We start from the raw sequence: 18,926 nt of genomic DNA on the forward strand, positions 1-18,926 counted from the left end.
CGGGGACCGATCACTCCCGGCCCACTGCCCACAGCAAGAAACCCCGACCGTTTCTGTAGCACAGGAACCAATGAAGAAAAGTGCACTCAACATTTATTTTACTCTTGCAGAACAAGTCATAGATTGTGACGTCCACAGTGGCATCACTTAGACAAAAGGACAGGAGGCACCCACAGGATAAACCTATCACCACAGCAGAATGAACAGGGACACATTTTAAAAGAACCACATTCTACAAAGTACTGATCTAGTCCCATAAATACTGAAACAGGTGGAATACAAAGCACTGTGGACACCCTGGACCTGGACTTCTCCACAGTTCTGTTTGCAAGAAAGCAAAGATTATTTGGCCCTGATGTACACGGTTACTCAATAGAATTCTCAAGTTTCCCAGTGTGGGAAAAACCCTGACTGGACCTCCCAGCATGGAGCCCACGACACCCCAGGCAGGCTCAGACTCAACCCAGACAGCAGTGAACAGGACGCCAGCTTTCCTCAAATGAAAACTGGAAAGAAAAAGAAAAAAAAAAACAGACAACAGACTTTGCCAGTTAGCACAGTCTGTAATCCCATTCGGACACCTGGGCATGGGTCCAGTGGCCATCACTCAGAATGAGCGCCAGCAAGGTTGGCAGTTTTATGCTCTGGCTGCCCGGTGAGCAGCTGAGCCCATCTGCTCTTGGCTCCTCGGCCAGGACAGAAAAACAGGCAGATTCATTGGCGACACTGGGACTTTATTTATAACCTAAGAAAATGAAGAGGCCCCCGCCAGGGTATGTGCGTATTTTAGGAAAGAATAAAGGCCTCAGTAGATGTTGGTCAAATGCAAACGCAAGGAAGAGGGTTTCTATCTGTAATGACATCCTTGTTTAATTTTTCCAGTCCAGGGAAACAGTGAAAATTGTCCAGTCCCAAGGAAGCACATCACCTGGACAGACGTATAAAGCCAGGTATTCGACTGTCCACAGCAGGAGGCAAGGCCGCTGGCTTTGGGAAAGCATTTCGTGCGCAGGCCATACGCACAGCTCCACTGGCTGGCATGCTTTGTGCAGCACGTTCTTCCTGTTTCCTGTCCGTGTTTATTTTCTCTCAAATTAAAGACACATTTTGGGCTGGCAAGTGTGTCCTCAGCTTTCTGAGGAAAATGAGTTTCATGATGGGTGTGCAAAAATGACTACTGCACTTTAAAAACAAGCTTTTCATGCCATTCAGAGGTTGACGGTTTGAAAGCCGGAGACCTGTATGTGTGTAAGCATCGCTGGACATGAGCAGGTGACCAGCCTTGAGCCTGGTTCAGGTGTCTGTTCACAAAGGCACAACCACAGACACAGGAGTGACCCGAGGTAGCTGCCGACACCAGGTCATCGCTGGTGCATGCGCATCTGAGACAGTTCAGTGAGGACATTCTGTAAAAACTAGACAAAGTTAATTAAAATATATCGCGTCTGCACAGTCACTAAACAGAAGGCCAAGCAAGGCTGTGGTTGTGGCTCTTGGCGCAGGAAGTGCCGGGAAGCAGGAGAACTAGCGGTGGAGACATGTCCAATAGAAGGAATGTGAGCCCCAAGCAAGGGCAGCGTGGCAACAGCCTGGGATGAGCAAAGTCTCAAGAGCAGCTTTACAGGAAATTGCCTCATTTACTAATGATTTAGGAAAATCTTCATTTTGTTTGTGGTCCAAAGTTCAGAAAATCAAAACCTGCTGAAAGCCACTGGTGAGAGTGAAGGGTGGGGCACATCAGGGGGTGTGGGACCCGGAAATCCACGACAATACTCGGAAACAGGCAGCCGTGTCTGCTACATGCAGATGACAAAGTCTGCGGGAAGGCCAACATGTGAGTCCTGCGTGGGCGGCCACAGATGTGCCCCTTCTCTGTTCACATCCCACGGTCAGCAGCTGAGTAGAGCTGTGCTCTCAAGGGCGGGGCAGGAGCCCCGGGGAAGAGGTGCTTTCACTCTGGTCCTCAAGGATCAATGCGATATCCCACCTCCCAAGCCACCTGCAACGAACCAATCCTCCTTAGTTGTGTTTTGGGGGAACAGAAACCTGGGGAAGTCACACGAGGAACATCCTCACAGTGAAGGAGAGCTTGTCAAGCAGGCAACCACACGCCTGCCTGTCCCCGGGACGCAGTTCAGCTCCGTAAAAAGGTTGGCTGCAGTTTGAAAGGCCTCATTTTAATTCACGATGGCAGACTGTTTCAAGTAGGCAGAACTTAATGAGACATAATTATTGCTCTGTTTCCAAGAGGTCTGATCTCTGAAGAGGCTATTTTTATATTTTCCAGCTGAGAAGCCAATGGGGACACCAGGGGATGGGTTGTGGGAGACAAGGACCTAATAGCAGGGAGGGAAAGGAGGCTCGGGGAACGAGTCTTCAGCTCCTTTTCTCAGGTAATTCTCTAAGTTCCCACAGGCAGGCTCCTGGGGGTCAGGGGGCCAGACCTGCTGAGTGGGGCTGCTTCTGACGAGCCCCCCGGCTTAGTACATACTGGTCAAAGTTGAGGAGGAGGGGCCTCCAAGACTGGCTGGCGGTGGACCTCGTCCCCATCAGAATCCCATCAGGTTGGGAGTCTCAGCCCAGCTTGGCACAAACACCGAGTGTCTGGGGGGGACGGCCAGGCCAACCCCGGCCACAGTTCAGTGTGGTGACCCGACATGCACGACAGGTTCCCAAAGCCACTTGTGCCTGTTTCCTTCTTACAAAACTATAACATCATCTTAAATACAGTGTAACAAAAACTGTAAACACCAAAACTCCTTCCCACCCCTTCCCCTGCTCCCCCATTTGGGAGGAACCAGCTGCGTGGGGACGGGGCACCAGCAGGGACCCTGCAGAGCAGCCGCCAAGAACAGCAGGGGACACCAAATCTCCCTCCCAGAGTCCAACACTACAGATGTCCATCCCCAACCTCCAGAGCGGGAACTCACCACAGGTGGGGGACCATCGGCAGGCAGGGGGCCTGGTCCGGCACAGATGCTGAAGGGAGTGTGGCCCAGCCCCTCCTTGGGTGACCTTTCCCTAAGTGGTGCCAGATGCCGGGGCCTCCAAGGAGGGGAGGACACCTCGGTATGGGCAGGAAGGTAGGGCCCAGCTCCGGGCCGTCAGCAGCAGGGGTCCCTTGTTTCAGCACTATGTGTGTTCCCTCCCCACTCTGCCGGGCTCCATGGTCTCCGACTGCCCTAGCCTTCTGTCCTGGCAGAGGTCTCCCCAGATGGCTGAGGGGCAGGACAGGCTTCGGTGGCCTGATGGCTGGTGTGGGGCAGATGAGTTCTCTCCATCAGCACCGAGCAGGAAGCGGCTCACGTTGGCACCTGGACCCAGCTCTGGCTTCACAGTTTTCCCCATGGATGTCACCCACAGAGAATCAGGGCTGGGCCTACCTGCAGTGGGACCTGCGTGCCCAGCGCTTGGCGACGGTCATGCAGAGGCTGGAGGGTCCCGACCCCTCCTGTGTTGAGTTGGGGGGAACAGGAGGCAGTTTTCACATTATGTGGCAATGGCTCAGCAGCAGCTGACTCTGGTCACCCCCCAGGAAGCCAGCGTCTGGGGTCCCCATTCGAGTTCCTGCTGGTTTTGACTGAAAACCCCAGAGAGGGGCAGGAGCAGCTGCACTTGCCACTTTCCCACCCCAGCTGCCCATGGGGGTGGGGGTGTAGGCAGCGGAGGGCGGGGGACCACGATGGGCAGGAGGACAGCAGTGTGCATGCCTCAGGGCCCTGATACCGGCCAAGGGCCCCGAGCTCAGTGGTGCGGCCTGGGGTCCTTGGGGACCAGCGGCTCCGCACCATCCTCCGGGGTCCGGCTGGTGGCCGAGGCCAGGCTCTGCATGGCATCCCGCTGATGCTGCTTGGCTTTGTTGTAGAGCAGGACCCCAGCCATCACCAGGACGGTGCCCACGGCCGAAAGGCTGGTGATCTTGTTCCCGAAAACTATAATACTGAGCCAAATGGACAGGGCGTGCTTCACGGTGCTGGCGACACTGTGAGACAGAGGGGGGGTGACCACTGGATGCAGGTCCATGTCCAGTCCCAAGACCAGCCCCATGGCCTGCAAGTCCACAGCCTGTGGCAGTGGAGCTCTGGGAGGGGCTGGGCAGGGCTGGGTGGCTGGAGCTCTAAGGTCTCTCACTAACTCTCTCCTTTCCCTCTATCAGGAAAGGTGTCAAATGGAGAACAACAATGAACACTCTGCCTATTTGCTGCCTTTTATTTATTTTTAAATATATTTTTTATTGATTTCAGAGAGAGGAAGGCAGAGAGGAAGAAATAGAAACATCAATGATGAGAGAGTCATTGACCGGCTGCCTCCTGCGTGCCCCCCCGGGGATCGAGCCCGAAACCCCAAGCATGTGCCCTGACTGGGAATCGAACCTGCTGAGCCACGCTGGCTGGGCTGCTTCCTTTTTTGGTTGGAAGAATTCTAATTACAAACATTAGTCACTTCAGGTTGCCCTCTAAAGGAGACACCATCCCTCAATGCACAGCACCGTCCTGGCACTGAGAGGACACAGGCCCCGGCCGCTGTTCAGTGCAGACGGCAGCCAGCACAGTGAAAGTCCAGCTACCATCAGATACACAAAACACTACAGAAAGTTTAAACTTTATGCTTCCTACTTTCCTGCCTTTCCCACACTTTGTGTAAAAGTACTGCTTTTATCATATGAATAAACCAAAAACACCTCTTTTTTTTAAGAACTGGTTTTTTGGTTTTTGCCTTTTTTTGAACCATCACTAATGATCATCAAAACACCAAGTTTCAGGAATATTTGGAAATTACTTTTTGCCCCGAATGTAAACAAGAATGTGGGACAGAGCCCGGCCAGCATGGCTGAGCAGTTGAGCATCGACCTATGAACCAGGTCAACGTTCGATTCCCGGTCAGGGTACAGGCCCAGGTTTCGGGCTCGACCCCCAGCAGGGGGCAGCTGATGAATGACTCTCATCATTGATGTTTCTCTCTCTCTCCCTTCCTCTCTCTGAGATCAATAAAGACATATTTTTAAAAATAATAAAACAATAAATAACTAAAAAAAATACAAGATCTCAAGGCTTCTCCACAAACCACCAGACGAGCCTGGTCCCTGGGGACGCTGCCTTACCTGAAGGTCACAGGGGAAATCCTGCCCATCAGGGCGTAGGCGGTGATGCTCTGCAGGTGGAACAGGACACCGTCCATCAGCAGCAGCAGCACCACGTCCTGGGTGTAGCTGAAGCTCCTCCCGCTCCTCCCGATCACCGGCAAGTCCTGCGTGCAGAGCAGAAACAGCGCTGATGCCGGCTGGCCTGTGCTGGTCACCCCAGGAGGACAGTGGGACACGTGCCCAGTGACCAGGGCCAACGAGCTGACACTGAGGATGCTCCGAGAACAGCCTTCTAGGGTGGCAACTAGACACCACTGATCCAGGTTTTAAACACGGACAGTAACAGGAAGCTCAGCATCACTGGTCACCAAGGAAACGCCACTTGAGCCACAGTGAGGCACCACCTCACACCCACTAGAACGGCCACTATCAAAACAACAACAACAAAAACAGAAAACACGTGTTGGCGAGGACGTGGAGAAGCTGGAACCCTTTTGCACTGCTGGTGGGGATGTAAAGTGGTGCAGCTGCTTTGGAAAACAGTTTCACTGCTCCTCAAAAATTTAAACTGGCTGGTGTGGCTCGGTTGGTTGGGCATCAATCGTCCTGGGCACCGAAAGGTCGCCAGTTTGGTTTCCAGTCAGGGCACATGCCCGGGTTTCGGGCTTGATCCCCAATAAGGGGCGTGCAGGAGGCAGCTGATCAATGTTCTGCTCTCACATGGATGTTTCTGTCCCCCCCCTTCCACTCAGGTCAACTTTTTTAAAAAAAGAGGTCTGCACAGGTGTGCACACGTTTCTAGGCGTAACAGAATCATGCTTCACACGTGTGTCCTTCTAGCCACCAAGACATCCGGGAGGGGCTCCTGCAGGAGAGGGCCAAGGGGCTGGGCACACCTGCTCTCGTTTGCTATCCTTCTGCCCCTGACTGTTCTGTAGTAGGCACGTGTTATTTTTACTTTAGTATTTTTTTAATTGATTTCAGAGAGCAGAAGGGAGAGGAAGAGAGAGATAGGAACATCAATGTTAAGAGAGAGTCAACTGAACTGTGACCAACATTCAACCACTGAGCCTCAACCACTGAGGCTGGGTGGGCACGTGTTATTTTGAAACAAAATAAATAAGACCAAAAACCCTCACAGGAAACTCCCACAGCTACAGACGGGCCTGAGAGACCTGCACCCCGCCTGCTGTCCACTTTCTGTCCCTTCCCCTCAGGGCACATCGTGGACACTGCGCAATCCAGCAAAGCAGGAGAGCAAGCCACCCACATGACCGGACGTTAACTCGCTCTGCTACCAGAGGCTAAAGACAAAGGCAGCCAGGAGCCAGGGGTGTCTGCCCCGAAACTCACCAAGAAGAAAACCCAGGCGGGAACCAGCATGGCCACGGCCGCGGCGCTCGTGTAGAACTGCAGCTCGGCAGCCCTGTGGATGGCATGCGCCTGAGCCCGTGCCCTGACCCCCTGGTGACAAGGAGAGCTGAGCGCCAAGCCCACCCGCACGGCCACGCGAGCAAAGGGCGGCCCTCCAGGTGGCTCTGCAGGCCTAAGGGGGCTCCCCCACATTTCCACAGGGACGTCTAAGGGCACCTACACCAACGGGAGGCGTCAGGCCCCGGCCCCGGCCCCGGAAGCCAATACTCACGAGAACCTGTACTTGTCTCCGCTGAGGAGCTTTTTCGAAAAAACATTTTGCAAACTGGAACAGAAAAGAGAAGAGGTTACCTGTCGATACAGAACGTCGGCCTAGAACCTCAAGCAGATGAGGTGTGTGCAGCACCCTATGATTTTTTTAAAATCCTCTCTCGATATTTTTTCCATTGCTTTTCGGAGAGAGAGGAAGGGGGGAGAGACGGATGTGAGAGACACATCTACGGGTTGCCTCCTGCATGAATCCCAACAGGAGTCAGGGGTTCAACCTGTGACCCTTCAGTTCACAGGCCAGCACTCTGACCACTGAGCCACGCTGGCCAGGGCTGCGTCGCTCTGGATGGAAGCACCCACCGCCCAGACGAGGAACAGCGAGCGGGGCCCCCAGAGCACACCCCATGCCCTCGCTCCCTGCACTCACCAATCCATGATGTTGGTGGACAAAGCGGCTGAAAAGCCCAGGACATTGAAGCTCATCTCGGTGGCTGTGCACAGCGCCAGGCCTCCCATGACAGGGACAAGGGAGAGGTTAACCAGCAACCCTGGGAAGAAGGAACAGACAGGAGCCTGGCTGTGACCAGTCTGTGCAGTGCAGACGCTGGTCTCAGAGCCACGGCTGCTTTCTCCGTCTCAGGAGAGGGTGGGCTTCCACCTTAACCCAGAACCGACGACTGTCAGGCCTGTGCTGGAGGGAGGCAGAGGAACGAGAGCCCCCCCCAGTGGTCTCTGCGGGGCCAAGGCGACCCCCAGGGCTCTACAAGTTCTCACTTGCAAACAGGACGCGAGTGAGACAGGTTCCGGGTAATTCTATTAAAAGGGAAAACTGGGGGGCGGGCGATGTGACTGAGGCCCCTGTGCGAACCAGGCGGAGTTCATTCCTGTTTCATTATGAATCCAGAACACCTGGCGCGAAAGGCAACAAGTCCCTCGCAGGACGAGTCTCGGGAGAGGGCGCTGCTCGGACTCGGGGGCAGCGCCGGTTTGCTCTGAGGTTCAGCAAGAGTAAGAGCACACGCCCTTCATGTCCCACAGAAAGGGAGCGAAGCACAGCCCTCAGATGACCTGCGTCGACCTCCCGGCAATGTCCTCGGCCCGGAGCACAACTCAGGATTTCAGGGAGCGGTCAGTCAGCTGGCAAAGCCACGGGCCCCTCGAGGTGCCCAGGCCAGGAGCTCGAGGAGGGGACGGTGGGGAGGGGCCTGCCTCTGCCCTCAGTTCCCACCATTCGTCTTGGCCTCTGCTCCGCCTGGGGATCCTGCTGCATGACAGATAATACGCATGAAAACTCGAGGCCACGGGGCCCTGTACATGGCTCCCTCCTCCTGGAAGGACCTGTTCTGTGTGCGGGTGCAGGCCTGGGGCAGACGCCTTCACCCCAAGGCCTCTCCTCGCCTCTTCTGTGGATACCCTGGGCGCTGAGGCCCTGGCCCCTCAGGTCCCGGTACTTCAGCTATTCTCCAATGCCTCCTGACAGAGGTCCTTTTCCTAAATTCCATCTAGATTTTTCCACTGTGCTCAACAAGGCAGCTGGTTTGTGACGAGCCCATCCCCCAAGAAGGAAGCCGGATCACGGAGTCTCAGTCCCTGGAAGTAAGTCTTTTTCTGGGGCTGAGCAGCCAGGCTCCGCCTTGGTTTGACAGTTTTACCATCAGGAAAGCCCAATGGCAGGGCTTCCAGCTATCCGTGTCCCTTTGGTGGCTCTTCCCGCCCCCGAGGCAGGCACTTGCCTTATTTTAAGATCTTGCATCTTCAGCATTAAAGTAAACACGTGTTCCTGTGTTAAAGCCTCTTAGATAGAAGGTAACTGTGTGCGTCCTATGCGTTTCCTGTGCTTGGCCTGTTTCCCTGGAACCAGGGTGGAGGCTGCTTTCTAAAGGGATAGTTGGGAACAGGGGCCCGTGTGTGACGTGTGGTTGGAGGCAGACTGCCTGTCGTTAGAGGTGGGATATGTGGACACAAGTCAATTTGCTGGACCTTGGGGAGGGCAGAGGGCAGTGGGAAGCAACCGGTGGGCGGGGAAGGACCCAGGGGCGGGGCTCCATGGGTGAGGGCGAGCTCCAAGCTTCCCGGCTGCACCACCTCGCAGGGTGCAAGGCACTTCGCAGGGCAGAAGGCCATCTACCCTCCTGGGATGAGTGATGGCACCAAGGTTACCTGCTTGTTGCGCTTTCCCTACCCCATGACCTCTGCATGTGCAAACAGCCGGCAGGGTGGAGGTGAAACACCCCCGTGAAGTGAGAGGGAGCCCCAGTGCCAGGCATCCAGCAATCCAGCTGGGTGCAGGGCGGGGCAGAGAAAGGGTGGTCAGGGGTAGGGGGCTCACCAAGTTTCTGGACAGGGGAGACCAGCCAGGTGAAGGGCAGGCAGGGTGGGGCCGGTGAGCTGCGGACCCGGAGGAAGATGGCTCACCTGTGTACTCCCCCAGGATCATCCGGGACATAATCACAGTGAAAATGGGGGCTGAGCTCTTCACTGTCTCAGCAAAGGAAACCGCCACATTTTTCAGGCTGACCAGACCCAGGACCACAGTCGCAAACCTGAAAATGAGCCGGAAGTATCATCAGGATATATCAGCCCATTTGCAGCTCTCACCGGACTCTCCAAGGAGTCGGCCAGGTGGCCACACACCTGACTCCCCACTTTCTGTGCCGTGTTGGGTCTGGCCCCTCAGGCAAAGACATTGGAGGCTCCAGTGTGGCCAGAGCGTGAGCCCCAGGAAGCACAGTACTCTCAGACTGTTACTGAGTCACTAAATTAGTTCCATGGCTGTTCCAGAAAGAATCTGATCAGTCGTATGTGGCATTAAGATCCACAAAACCAAATACATCTGTTGTCCTAAAATGTAGCCTTTAGAGTTTGTGTTGAAAACTCACAATTGATCACCTAACAATGGCGTCCGTCAGCCTGCTGCTCACTCTCAGGCGACAGAAAAGGTATTTTAAGTAACGTGTGTAACGAACTCAGACCCACAACTGAACACCAGGCCCCTCACCTCATGAGGCCCACGAACAGCATGGTCATGATGAAGTTGGGTGGGTACGAGAGCCGGGCTTTGTGCTGATACAAACAGCAGGGGACGAATATTTTCAAGCACCCGATGCAGGTAGTGGACAGCATCTGCACAGCGCCTGAGGCAAGATGGGGTCATGGAGCGGGAGAGGCGTTCAGGGGCCGGGGCCGGGGCCGGGGCCGGGGCCGGGGCCGCCTGCCCGCCCACCCACCCGGTGCAGGTGTGGCCGCTCACCCAGCGTGCTGGGCTCGCCCTCCAGCAGGGACAGGATGTACTTGTTGAGGAAAAGGGTGCAGAAGCTGAGGAAGAACCAGAGCGTGAGGTAGAGCAGGGCCCGCGAGCTCCACACGCCCAGGTCCGACTCGATGACGGTGGTCTCGGTGATGGTGACGGTGAGCACCCCCTCCTCAGGGGCTCTGTCGCTCTTGGTGAGGACGATCTTCTCACTTCGGTGGCCGAACAGAGAGCCCCAGCCGAGGGGCAGCTTTCCCTGGGGCGTCTCCTCAGGGCCCAGAGCCAGCTCTGCTGGAACCGGGGGTTTTGCGGGCACCGACATGATGTTCCAGCCGGCACGTCCTTATTTTGGCCACAAGGACCTCCACATGCCACCGGCAAAGGGCGGGAGCGTGGCTGAAAGGGTAAGGAAAGCGAACACGTTACTCAGGTGATGTTTAACATCCCTAAGTTTCATCACTAATTTAAAATGTAAATGTGGCCCTGGCTAGTTTGGCTCAGTGGTCAGAGCGTCAGCCTGCAGACTGAAGGGTCCTGGGTTCGAATCCAGCCAAGGGCGCATACCTCGGTTGCAGGCTTGATCCCCTGGTTCAGAGGCAACCAATCAATGTGTCTCTTTCTCTCTCTCTCTCTCTCTCTCTCTCCCACTCTCTCTGAAAAGCAAGAGAGAAAATATCCTCAGTGCGGATTTAAAAAGAGAGGAGAACCTCCCATCAGGCCAAGTCCTCATTTCAAGGCCCCAACAGCACCAGGTCGCTCTCTTCCGGGACCCTGTCACGGCACTTGCTACTGTCCTACACCTGCTGCGCAGAAATGGCCCTCGGAAATGAACCATGGGCTCATCAGGGGCCTCAGGCTTCACCCCGAGGGCAGAAGGGGTGGGAACAGACATGGAGGAGCTCGAGGTGCTGGGCGGCTTCGGGCCACACCCCACAGAGGCTGAAGTGGCCCCAGCAGAGGCCCCGCCCTGGCCACCCACGCACCACCCCACATGCTCAGGAGAGCTGGCACAGTTCAGGCCCGGGGGCCTTTGCAGATGAAGACTCACAGACAGGGATCAGAGATCACAGGTCACCCCACTGAGAGGCGGCCAGCGGGGGAAGAAGCCGCCTGGCAGCTCCCAGGAGGGACAGGCAGAGCCAAGGACTGCAAGTCCCAAAGCTCTGAGGTGGACAGGACGGTCGGGCAGAGGAGACACAGGAACGACAGGGACAAAGGTGGGCATCTAGAGATGAAACAGCAACTTGATGAAATTGCTGAGACAAGCCAGCGATGCACCTGCACAAACCTCCTCCCTACGAGATGCTACCGAGTACAGAGGGGAAAAGCGTAACTCCACCTTCGAGCGGCAGACACCCCTTAACCAAGGATCAAAGTAGAAGTTGCCAGACTTGAGACGTGAAAAGTGTCAGGTTTTCCCCCATCATCTGAAGCCATCACGAGAAAATGTCAGACAAATCCACAGCCTGCTGGTGGCTCGAGTCAAGCTGGAGGAGACCAGACAGACCAGAGACCAGGACAAGGACCTGAATGGGGCACCAGCAGATTAGCTCATAGTATTCCACCTGCTTAATTTCCCAGCTCAGGTCGCCATGAGATCACGAAAGATGTTGGCGTTGGGGAAGCTGGGAGGCGGCTACACAGGTAAACTTTTGGCAACTCTTCTGTAAGGCTTCATGTTTCTCAAAATAAAAAGTTTTAAATAAACAACTCAATTGGTGGATTAAATAGAAAAAACCGAACTGAATAAAGAGTTTTTGCATTTGAAAAACTCTCTGAGGGAATTCTCTGGAATGCAGCATAGACACCGGAATTAAAATGTTAGAGACATAAACCAAACTGCGGAGGAAATAAAAGAATGGAAGTCCCAGCAGGGAAACAGGGAAGGCAACTTAAAATACGTTTTTATTGATTTCAGAGACAGGGAGAGAGGTAGAGACATCAATGATGAGAGAAAGTCACTGATGGGCTGCCTCCTGCATGCCCCCCCTGGGGATTGAGCCCACAACCTGGCATGTGCCCTGACCAGGAATCAAACCCCGACCGCCTGCGATCCTAGGTCGACGCTCAACCACTGAGCCACGCCTGGCTGGGCAGAGACAGCTATTTAAAGAGGTAAGAAGGCAACGTTTTGAGAACAGCTGGGAAACATGAGCTTTGGAATCGCGGCGTATCCTGAGCAGAATAAATAAAAAGAAACCCACGTGGAGACGCACTGTGATGAAACCACAGAACATCCAAGGGTGGGCTCGATGCAGTGAGGCAGGAAGGACACGTCTCCCCCAGTCAGCAGCGTTAGAGATACACTGAGAAAAACAGGGCAGGATGGGTGAGGCGGGTTAGCAGGGGGGGCAGGAGGGGGAGGGAATGGCTCTCAAATGGGGCTTTTAGGCAGGGATGGTATTCCACATGCTTAAAAAATGATAAAATCTCTGGAAACAAAAATCTCCAAAATGCAACACGTGAACCAAAACAAATACATGAAGCAAACCACAAGTCCAGTGGCTAGCACGGTGACACCGAACAGAGGAGGGAAGGAACCAGCCCAGGAAACTTCTGAGCACAGGACGGAGCCAGGCGTTCAGCTTGAAGACAGAACGACCTCTGAGCAAACACCGACCTCTAAATGGGAGGCTTTTCTTGCCGAGTCACAGGCTGGGAATTCTGGATTGAGCAAGTAAGTAAACAGGCTGTAGATAATCTACACAGAACAAATCCTGTGTTGTTGGGCTGAACGGAAGTATCAGAACTCATGGGGTTTTGTTTTGTTTAAATGTACTGGCTTATTGCTTTTCAGAGAAAGAGAGAGAGAAACATCAATGTGAGAGAGAAACATCAATCGGCTGCTAGCAGCACCTACCCTGACGGATCAAACCTGCAACCTAGGTATGTGCCCTGACCAGGAGTCGAACCCGCAATCTTTTGGTCTGTGGGACTATGCTTCAACCAACTGAGCCATACTGGCCAGGGAAAAACTCACAGTTGGACAGATGGATGGACGGATGGACGGTGAATGGATGGATGGAAAGATGGATGGGTAGGGAGACAGGGGTGTACATGTGTATATGCACCTGTGCACAACACATCTATTTCCATGTCTGTTTTACAGCTCTGCCCACGGAGAGAGCCTGGAGGCAATAACACCCGATGGCAGCAAGCACCCCACTGTCCTGACCCCAGTTTCTACGTTTCTCTCCACTGGAAGGGCCGAGCCTCCGCCAAGAAATGGCCAATTCCAGGGCTGGGGCCTGAGGGGCCTGGAAAGAAAAAAAGGTAGGGTACATGTGAAAGGTCAGGGGCACCTGTGAGGGACCGTCCTCCAGCACAGCTCAGGGGCAGGAGGAGAGCAAACATGACAGTAAGGAGTTAGACCCACTGAATGAAATAAGGGCCGACCCTGCAGGGCCACAGTGGTGTGTCAGTGGATAGAAGAGAAAGCTCTTCCTCACAGCACAGAACCATCGACATAAAAGCCCGAGGGGATTAGGAAATCACCGTTGGCAGCTGTCCCGATAACCCTGCTAACAATGTACTCAGGCAAGAATCACCAACATGTGCTGAGACTACCACGTAGAAGCTGATAAATAAGATATTTAGTCTCAAAGTACATCCCTATCAGGTGCACTCAGGTTACCCAGGGATTACAAAGGGTAGAGACGGGGAGAAGGAGAGGGAGAGGCTTCCCCATCGAGAGCTGTGACTTGGACTTTCAGGTCATGTGATATATTGGTGTAGAGACAGGCAAAATAGAGACTACCAGGCTGTGGCCTGTGTGGCTCTGGTTGAGCATCACCCTGTGCACTGAAAGGTCACCGGTTTGGTTCCTGGTCAGGGCACATGCCCGAGTTGCGGCTGGATACCAGGTAGGGGGTGTACAAGAGGCAGCCGATGAATGTGACTCTCTCCCCCTCTCCCACCCTCTCTCTAAAAAAAATAAATAAAAATATTTACAGAAGAATACGGGGCCCAGAAACAGGTCTACGCATAGAGAATGCTGGTACACGACAGTCGCGTTGTGAATCACCGGGAAAGGACGCCTCTGACACTTGGAGAGCAGTTACCCAAACCAGGAAGAGGGAACTGGACCCTCACCTCACAATTCCAGACAAACAGTAAAAATTAGTAACTGCCACAGAGCAGTTACCATCAGCTCAACGCACCCCACCAAACCCTCTGAGAAAGGTGGGGCTGTCACCCATGGGAGACACAAGGGGTGGAGAAAGAGCCTCAGGGGGTGCTCTTGTGTGAAACCTCACGATTAGGGAAAAGGAAGAGAATGTCTTTCTGGTCCCATGGTAGGAACATTGTAGTCCAAACCCAAAGAGTGTTGCCCATACAAGCAAACGTGAACAAAACAGACCACAGTGGCCAAATTAAGACCTTTCGTTTCATCAAAATGTTTCACAAACTCAAGTAACAAGTGACAACCTGGGAGAAGACAGTTACAACGTTACGCAGGATTAATATCCAGAATATATAAACCATTCCTACAACTCCATGGGAAATATGGGCAAAAACACATGTCCCAGAAGAGGATCTCTAAATGGCCAATAAGCACCAGATGGGGGTGTGGCCCTGGCCAGGTAGCTCAGCTGGTTAGAGCACCGTCCCAATACGGGAAGGTTGTGGGTTCGATCCCTCGTCAGGGCACGTGTAAGAATCAACCAGTGAATGCATGAATAAGTGAATCTATGTCTCTCTCTCTCTCTCTCTCATCAATACATTAAAAAAAAAAGAATTAGATATTCAAGATCAATCAAGAGCAAACATCTGCAGATCCTTACAAACCAGCAATTCTGGCTGGAGGGCGGGATTTCTGCACAGGGGCACCATGGAGGCTTGCTCCTCACCACACCCAGGGGACCCAGCTGTCTGCCCGCAGCAGGGTGAGCATATCAACGACGGGGTTTTCACACAACACAATACAGGAGGGCAGTAAAAACAAGGACCGTACAGGAATACACAGAGCTCAGCACCACAGAGGAGGGTCCTCTCAACACGGATGATGGCAGCTCACATGAAACCCACACCTGGTAACTAGCCTGAAGTTGAAACCTCAGCAGACTTAAACAGCGGGCACTCGGATGCAACCAAGACCCTCAGGGGCTGCGCCGGGCATCACACTTGAAAGCTGGAAGGAGATGGGGGTCAGGTGGTCCTGAGCTGAGAGTCCTACTCACCGAGGTCCCGGCCCGAATCACAGCCGCCTTCCTGGACTCCAGCTCGTGTGTTCCCACAGCCACTGCTTTCTCAGCCCATGTGACTCAGGCTTCTTTGGGTGAGAAACAATTCCTGTCCTGCAAAGAATGAAGGTAAGTGGCCCTCATGACAAGGAAAAAGTGACTTCACGAGCTAACAGCTGCTCTTACCCGAGTCTGCCTGGAAACGGGGCAGTGTGGGCTGGATATGGGGCACATGGAGTGCTGGCTACCTCCCAGGTCCCTGGTGACAAAGGTCTGAATTCCCTCCCTCTCAGACAATAACTGAACCGCAAGCTTTTCCTCTCAGCTTGGAGTAGGTGGCTAGTGAGCGGCCTTTGCTAGGCTGGGCGTGGCTCTGAGCCTTTCTCCTGCCTGGACCTTGCCTCACAAGAATGTGCACACGTAGGACTGAAAAATGAAACCAGGTCTACTGAAAGGTGACATCTTTACGACATTTAAGTGCTGCACCCAATATCAAATATCGTGGCCTCCACAGGGCCCAGCCTCCACTAAGCCTTGCAGGGAGGGGCTGGGGACCAGCTGGGAAGGTGCCTGGGCGCCAACACCAACACAAAGCCTGGGTGCTGCTAGTCCCATCCTGATACGACTACCACCAAAGGAAAGTTCAGCTGGAACCAGTTCAACAAAAATAAAGATGGCAATTTTCCCCCGTCTAATTTCACAGACCCCTAAATTCTAGGACCCAATGGCCCGAGGTTAAGAACCCCTGTTCTAGCCCAGCCAGCGTGGCTTAGCGGTTGAGCATTGACGTGGGATCCAGGATACCTTGGTTTGATTCCCGGTCAGGGCACATGCCAGGGTTGCCGGCTGGATCCCTGGTGGGGGGCGTGGGGGAGGCAGCCGATCAATGACTCTCATCATTGATATTTCTCTCCCTGCCTCTCTCTGAAATCAATAAAGATATATTAAAAAAAAATCCATTCTAGAAACGAGGCTCAAGATTTACTCGGTATAGATGATGTATTATAGCATTGTACCCCTGAAACCTATATAGTTTTTAAAAAATGTATATTTATTGATTTCAGAGAGAGGCAGGGACAGAGAAACAGTGATGAGAGTCACCGATCGGCCCAGCCGGGAATCAACCGCGATCTCCTGGGCCCTAGGTGGATGCTCCGCCGCTCAGCGAGGCCGGGCGGGGCAGGAACCTGCACAGTTTTATTCACCAATGTCACCCCGATAAATCCCACTGTTTTCAAAAAGAGGTCCTCAAACGCCAGGTGAGGGATGTGCACTGACTCCACCTGCCTGCCGGGCGTTCTAGATAAAGGGTATTAAAGGCCCACAGACGTCACAGCCCCTGGGGCTCACCCTACAGAACAGCCCGAGGCCGGCCTGCGCGGCTGTCCAGCGGGGGCCAGCGGCAGGGCCTGGCGGGGACGGGGACGGGCCGCAGCCCCGCAGGTTTTGGCAAAAGCGCGGGCCACAGGCTCAGCGCGGAGCTGCGGGAACTCGGCCCCACGCGCCCCGACGGGAGCAGCGCGCGGGCGGCTCGGGGGCGCGCTCTCCCTGCGGGTTTTCCGCGTCCCGCCACTTCCCAAGGTCCGCGCTGAGCCTCGGCTTCCCTAAGGCGAACCCTCTCCAAGGCCGTTTCCGCGCGGACGCGAAGAGGCCGCTGCCGGCCTGCACGCCGCCCGAAACGCTCAGGCGGCCGCTGGGGAGACCCGCCTCTGGCCACGACCGGACTCTCCGGAGCAGCGGCCAGCGGCGCGCGCAGAACCCCGGGCTCCAGAGCCCGCGCCCGGCGAGTTCAAGACGAGACGCCGACGGCCGGGACGCAGGGGCAGCCTCGGGCCCGACCCCACTTAGAAGCCTCGGCCGCCAGAGCCGGCGCTCGGCCGGGGTCGGCCTGACCTCTCCGTTTCCGAAAACCCCGCGCGGGCACAGCCCCGGCGGCGGCGAGCTCGCGGGCGGTCCGGCCCGTCGGCCCCGGAGCAGAGGAGAGGCCGCCCCGACCCAGGGCCGCGCCCACCGCGGGGCGCTCGGGGCCCGCGCTCCACACGCAACAGCCCCCGAGGCCGGGAAGCGCCCACCCGCGCCCCCGGGAGACGGAGCTGGCGGGGGAGGGGCGGGGTCCCGCAGCACCCAGGTCCGCGGCGCGCCCTCCGCAGCCGAAGCCCGGCGTCCAGCGGACCGGGGGCCGGGGGCCGGGGGCCGGGGCGGGACGAAGGCCGGGCATGGAGGCCGAGGGGTCGGGACCCTGGGGCGCGGCGGCGGGAACCGGCCAGCGCGCTGGCTTCGGTGCCGGGACGGCGGGCGCACCGGAGCGACCGTGGCCGTTCGCTTGGCCCCGCGTCTCCCGCGGCGCCCGCCACCCACCCGTGGGGGCGCGGCCCAGACGGCAGGCGGCGCGGGCCCTGCTCCCGGCGCGGGGGCCGTTGGGCCGGGGAGCCTTCCGGGGACCCGAGCGGCCTCCCCGCGGCCCGGAGGCGCCATCGACCCGGAAAGCGCGCCCGAGACCCCCCCGCGGGAGGACGTGCCCGCCCCGAGCGCGCGTGAAGGGGGAGGGGCGCGGCACCCACCGGCGGCGCCGGGCCTCGGCCTGCGGGCTCCGACGGCGGCCCGACCGCTCGCTGTCGCCCACGGGGAGCCCTCGGGGCCCGCGGGCTGGGGGCGGGGCCGTGGGGCGGGGCCCGCGAGGAGCGCGTCCCGCGGCTGGCGCTGCGCCTCCCTGAGGGGTGGCCCGGGCCCCACGCCGGGGCCTCACGGGCGCGCGGCATGCAAGGCGCGGGCGCCGGGCGGGGCGCCGAGGGCCCGGGTGGGTCCGCGGCCGGAGCGGCCCTGGGGCGGCCGCTGCCTCGGGAGGGACTGCGGGCGAGGCCTGGGGGCGGGGCCCGCGGCGGGAGCGCGCTCTTCCGGCCGGAAGCGGCCCACCGGAAGCCGGCCGCCGTCCGCTTCCGCCCGGCGCTGCCCGCCGCGCCCGGGCCCGTGGTCCCCGCCCCACGGCGCAGCCCGCCCGCCCGCCCGCCCGCGGGGTCCGGCCAGCCCGCGGGGCTCCCGCCTCCACGCCCGAGGGGCCGCGGGCCAGGCCCAGCGGGGTCCCTCTCGCCGTGGCGTCTGTCCCCACGGTCTCGGTGCCCGAGGCGACCAGCGGCCAGGAAGCATTAAAGGGAAAACCGAAGTAAAGAGCTCGCGTTCCAAGCGGCGGGGCGTCCGAGCCGCTGCCCGGTGCTGTGGGCGTCGTCCGCCCTCGTTTCGCTTAGTAAGGGCCCGGTGCGCAGCAGCGATGCCGGCACTTGGGCACAGGGAACAGCTGGCCTGGGCTTCACCTGGGCTGTCCGGAGGGTGGGCGCGCCGTGGACCATGTACGGACAGAGCGAGACCGAGACTGGCGTTTGCAGACATGCCTCCTCGGTCATCAGGAGGGGCTGCTTGTCCGGGGCCTGGGGGAGCCCCTGTGGCCCCACCCCCGGTGACGGGCTCCCTGTGCCTGGAAGGTCACGGCCCAGAGGTCGGAGGTCAACAGCCTTTGTGAAGAGTGACCGTGGAGGCAGTGCTCATGCCCACCTGGGAGCAAGCCCCCTTGCTCCAGACTCGGGCCAGCTGGGTCTGGCTCCTGCTCTCAAAGCGGGTGCTCTGCTGGAGGCTCAGCCTGGGTCCCCGAAGGCCTGGATACCAGCAAGCATTCCGGCACCTGCCCAGACCTGCTTTGGTCAGCAGACCGCATGTGCTCCTACACACTGACCACAGATACATATCTGCCTCCCTCAGATGGGGCTGGGCCAGG

General features: G+C 56.9%; 1 protein-coding gene across 1 annotated transcript; it reads right to left on the reverse strand.

The window, feature by feature from the left end:
- Positions 1-76: 76 nt before the first annotated feature.
- Positions 77-17,804, reverse strand: SLC35E2B (solute carrier family 35 member E2B). Its single transcript, XM_087820059.1, has 10 exons — positions 17,722-17,804; positions 15,158-15,274; positions 9,978-10,373; positions 9,726-9,861; positions 9,143-9,270; positions 7,155-7,275; positions 6,729-6,782; positions 6,437-6,509; positions 5,102-5,247; positions 77-3,982 (listed from the first exon to the last, which is right to left on the reverse strand). The coding sequence occupies exons 3-10, from the start codon at positions 10,297-10,299 to the stop codon at positions 3,745-3,747; spliced, it is 1,218 nt and encodes a 405-aa protein (XP_087676185.1). The 5' UTR covers positions 10,300-10,373; positions 15,158-15,274; positions 17,722-17,804; the 3' UTR covers positions 77-3,744.
- Between the last annotated feature and the right edge of the window lie 1,122 nt (positions 17,805-18,926).

The sequence above is a fragment of the Miniopterus natalensis genome, chromosome 9, assembly GCF_054644295.1.
Source record: "Miniopterus natalensis isolate mMinNat1 chromosome 9, mMinNat1.hap1, whole genome shotgun sequence".
NCBI classification, from domain to species: domain Eukaryota; kingdom Metazoa; phylum Chordata; class Mammalia; order Chiroptera; family Miniopteridae; genus Miniopterus; species Miniopterus natalensis.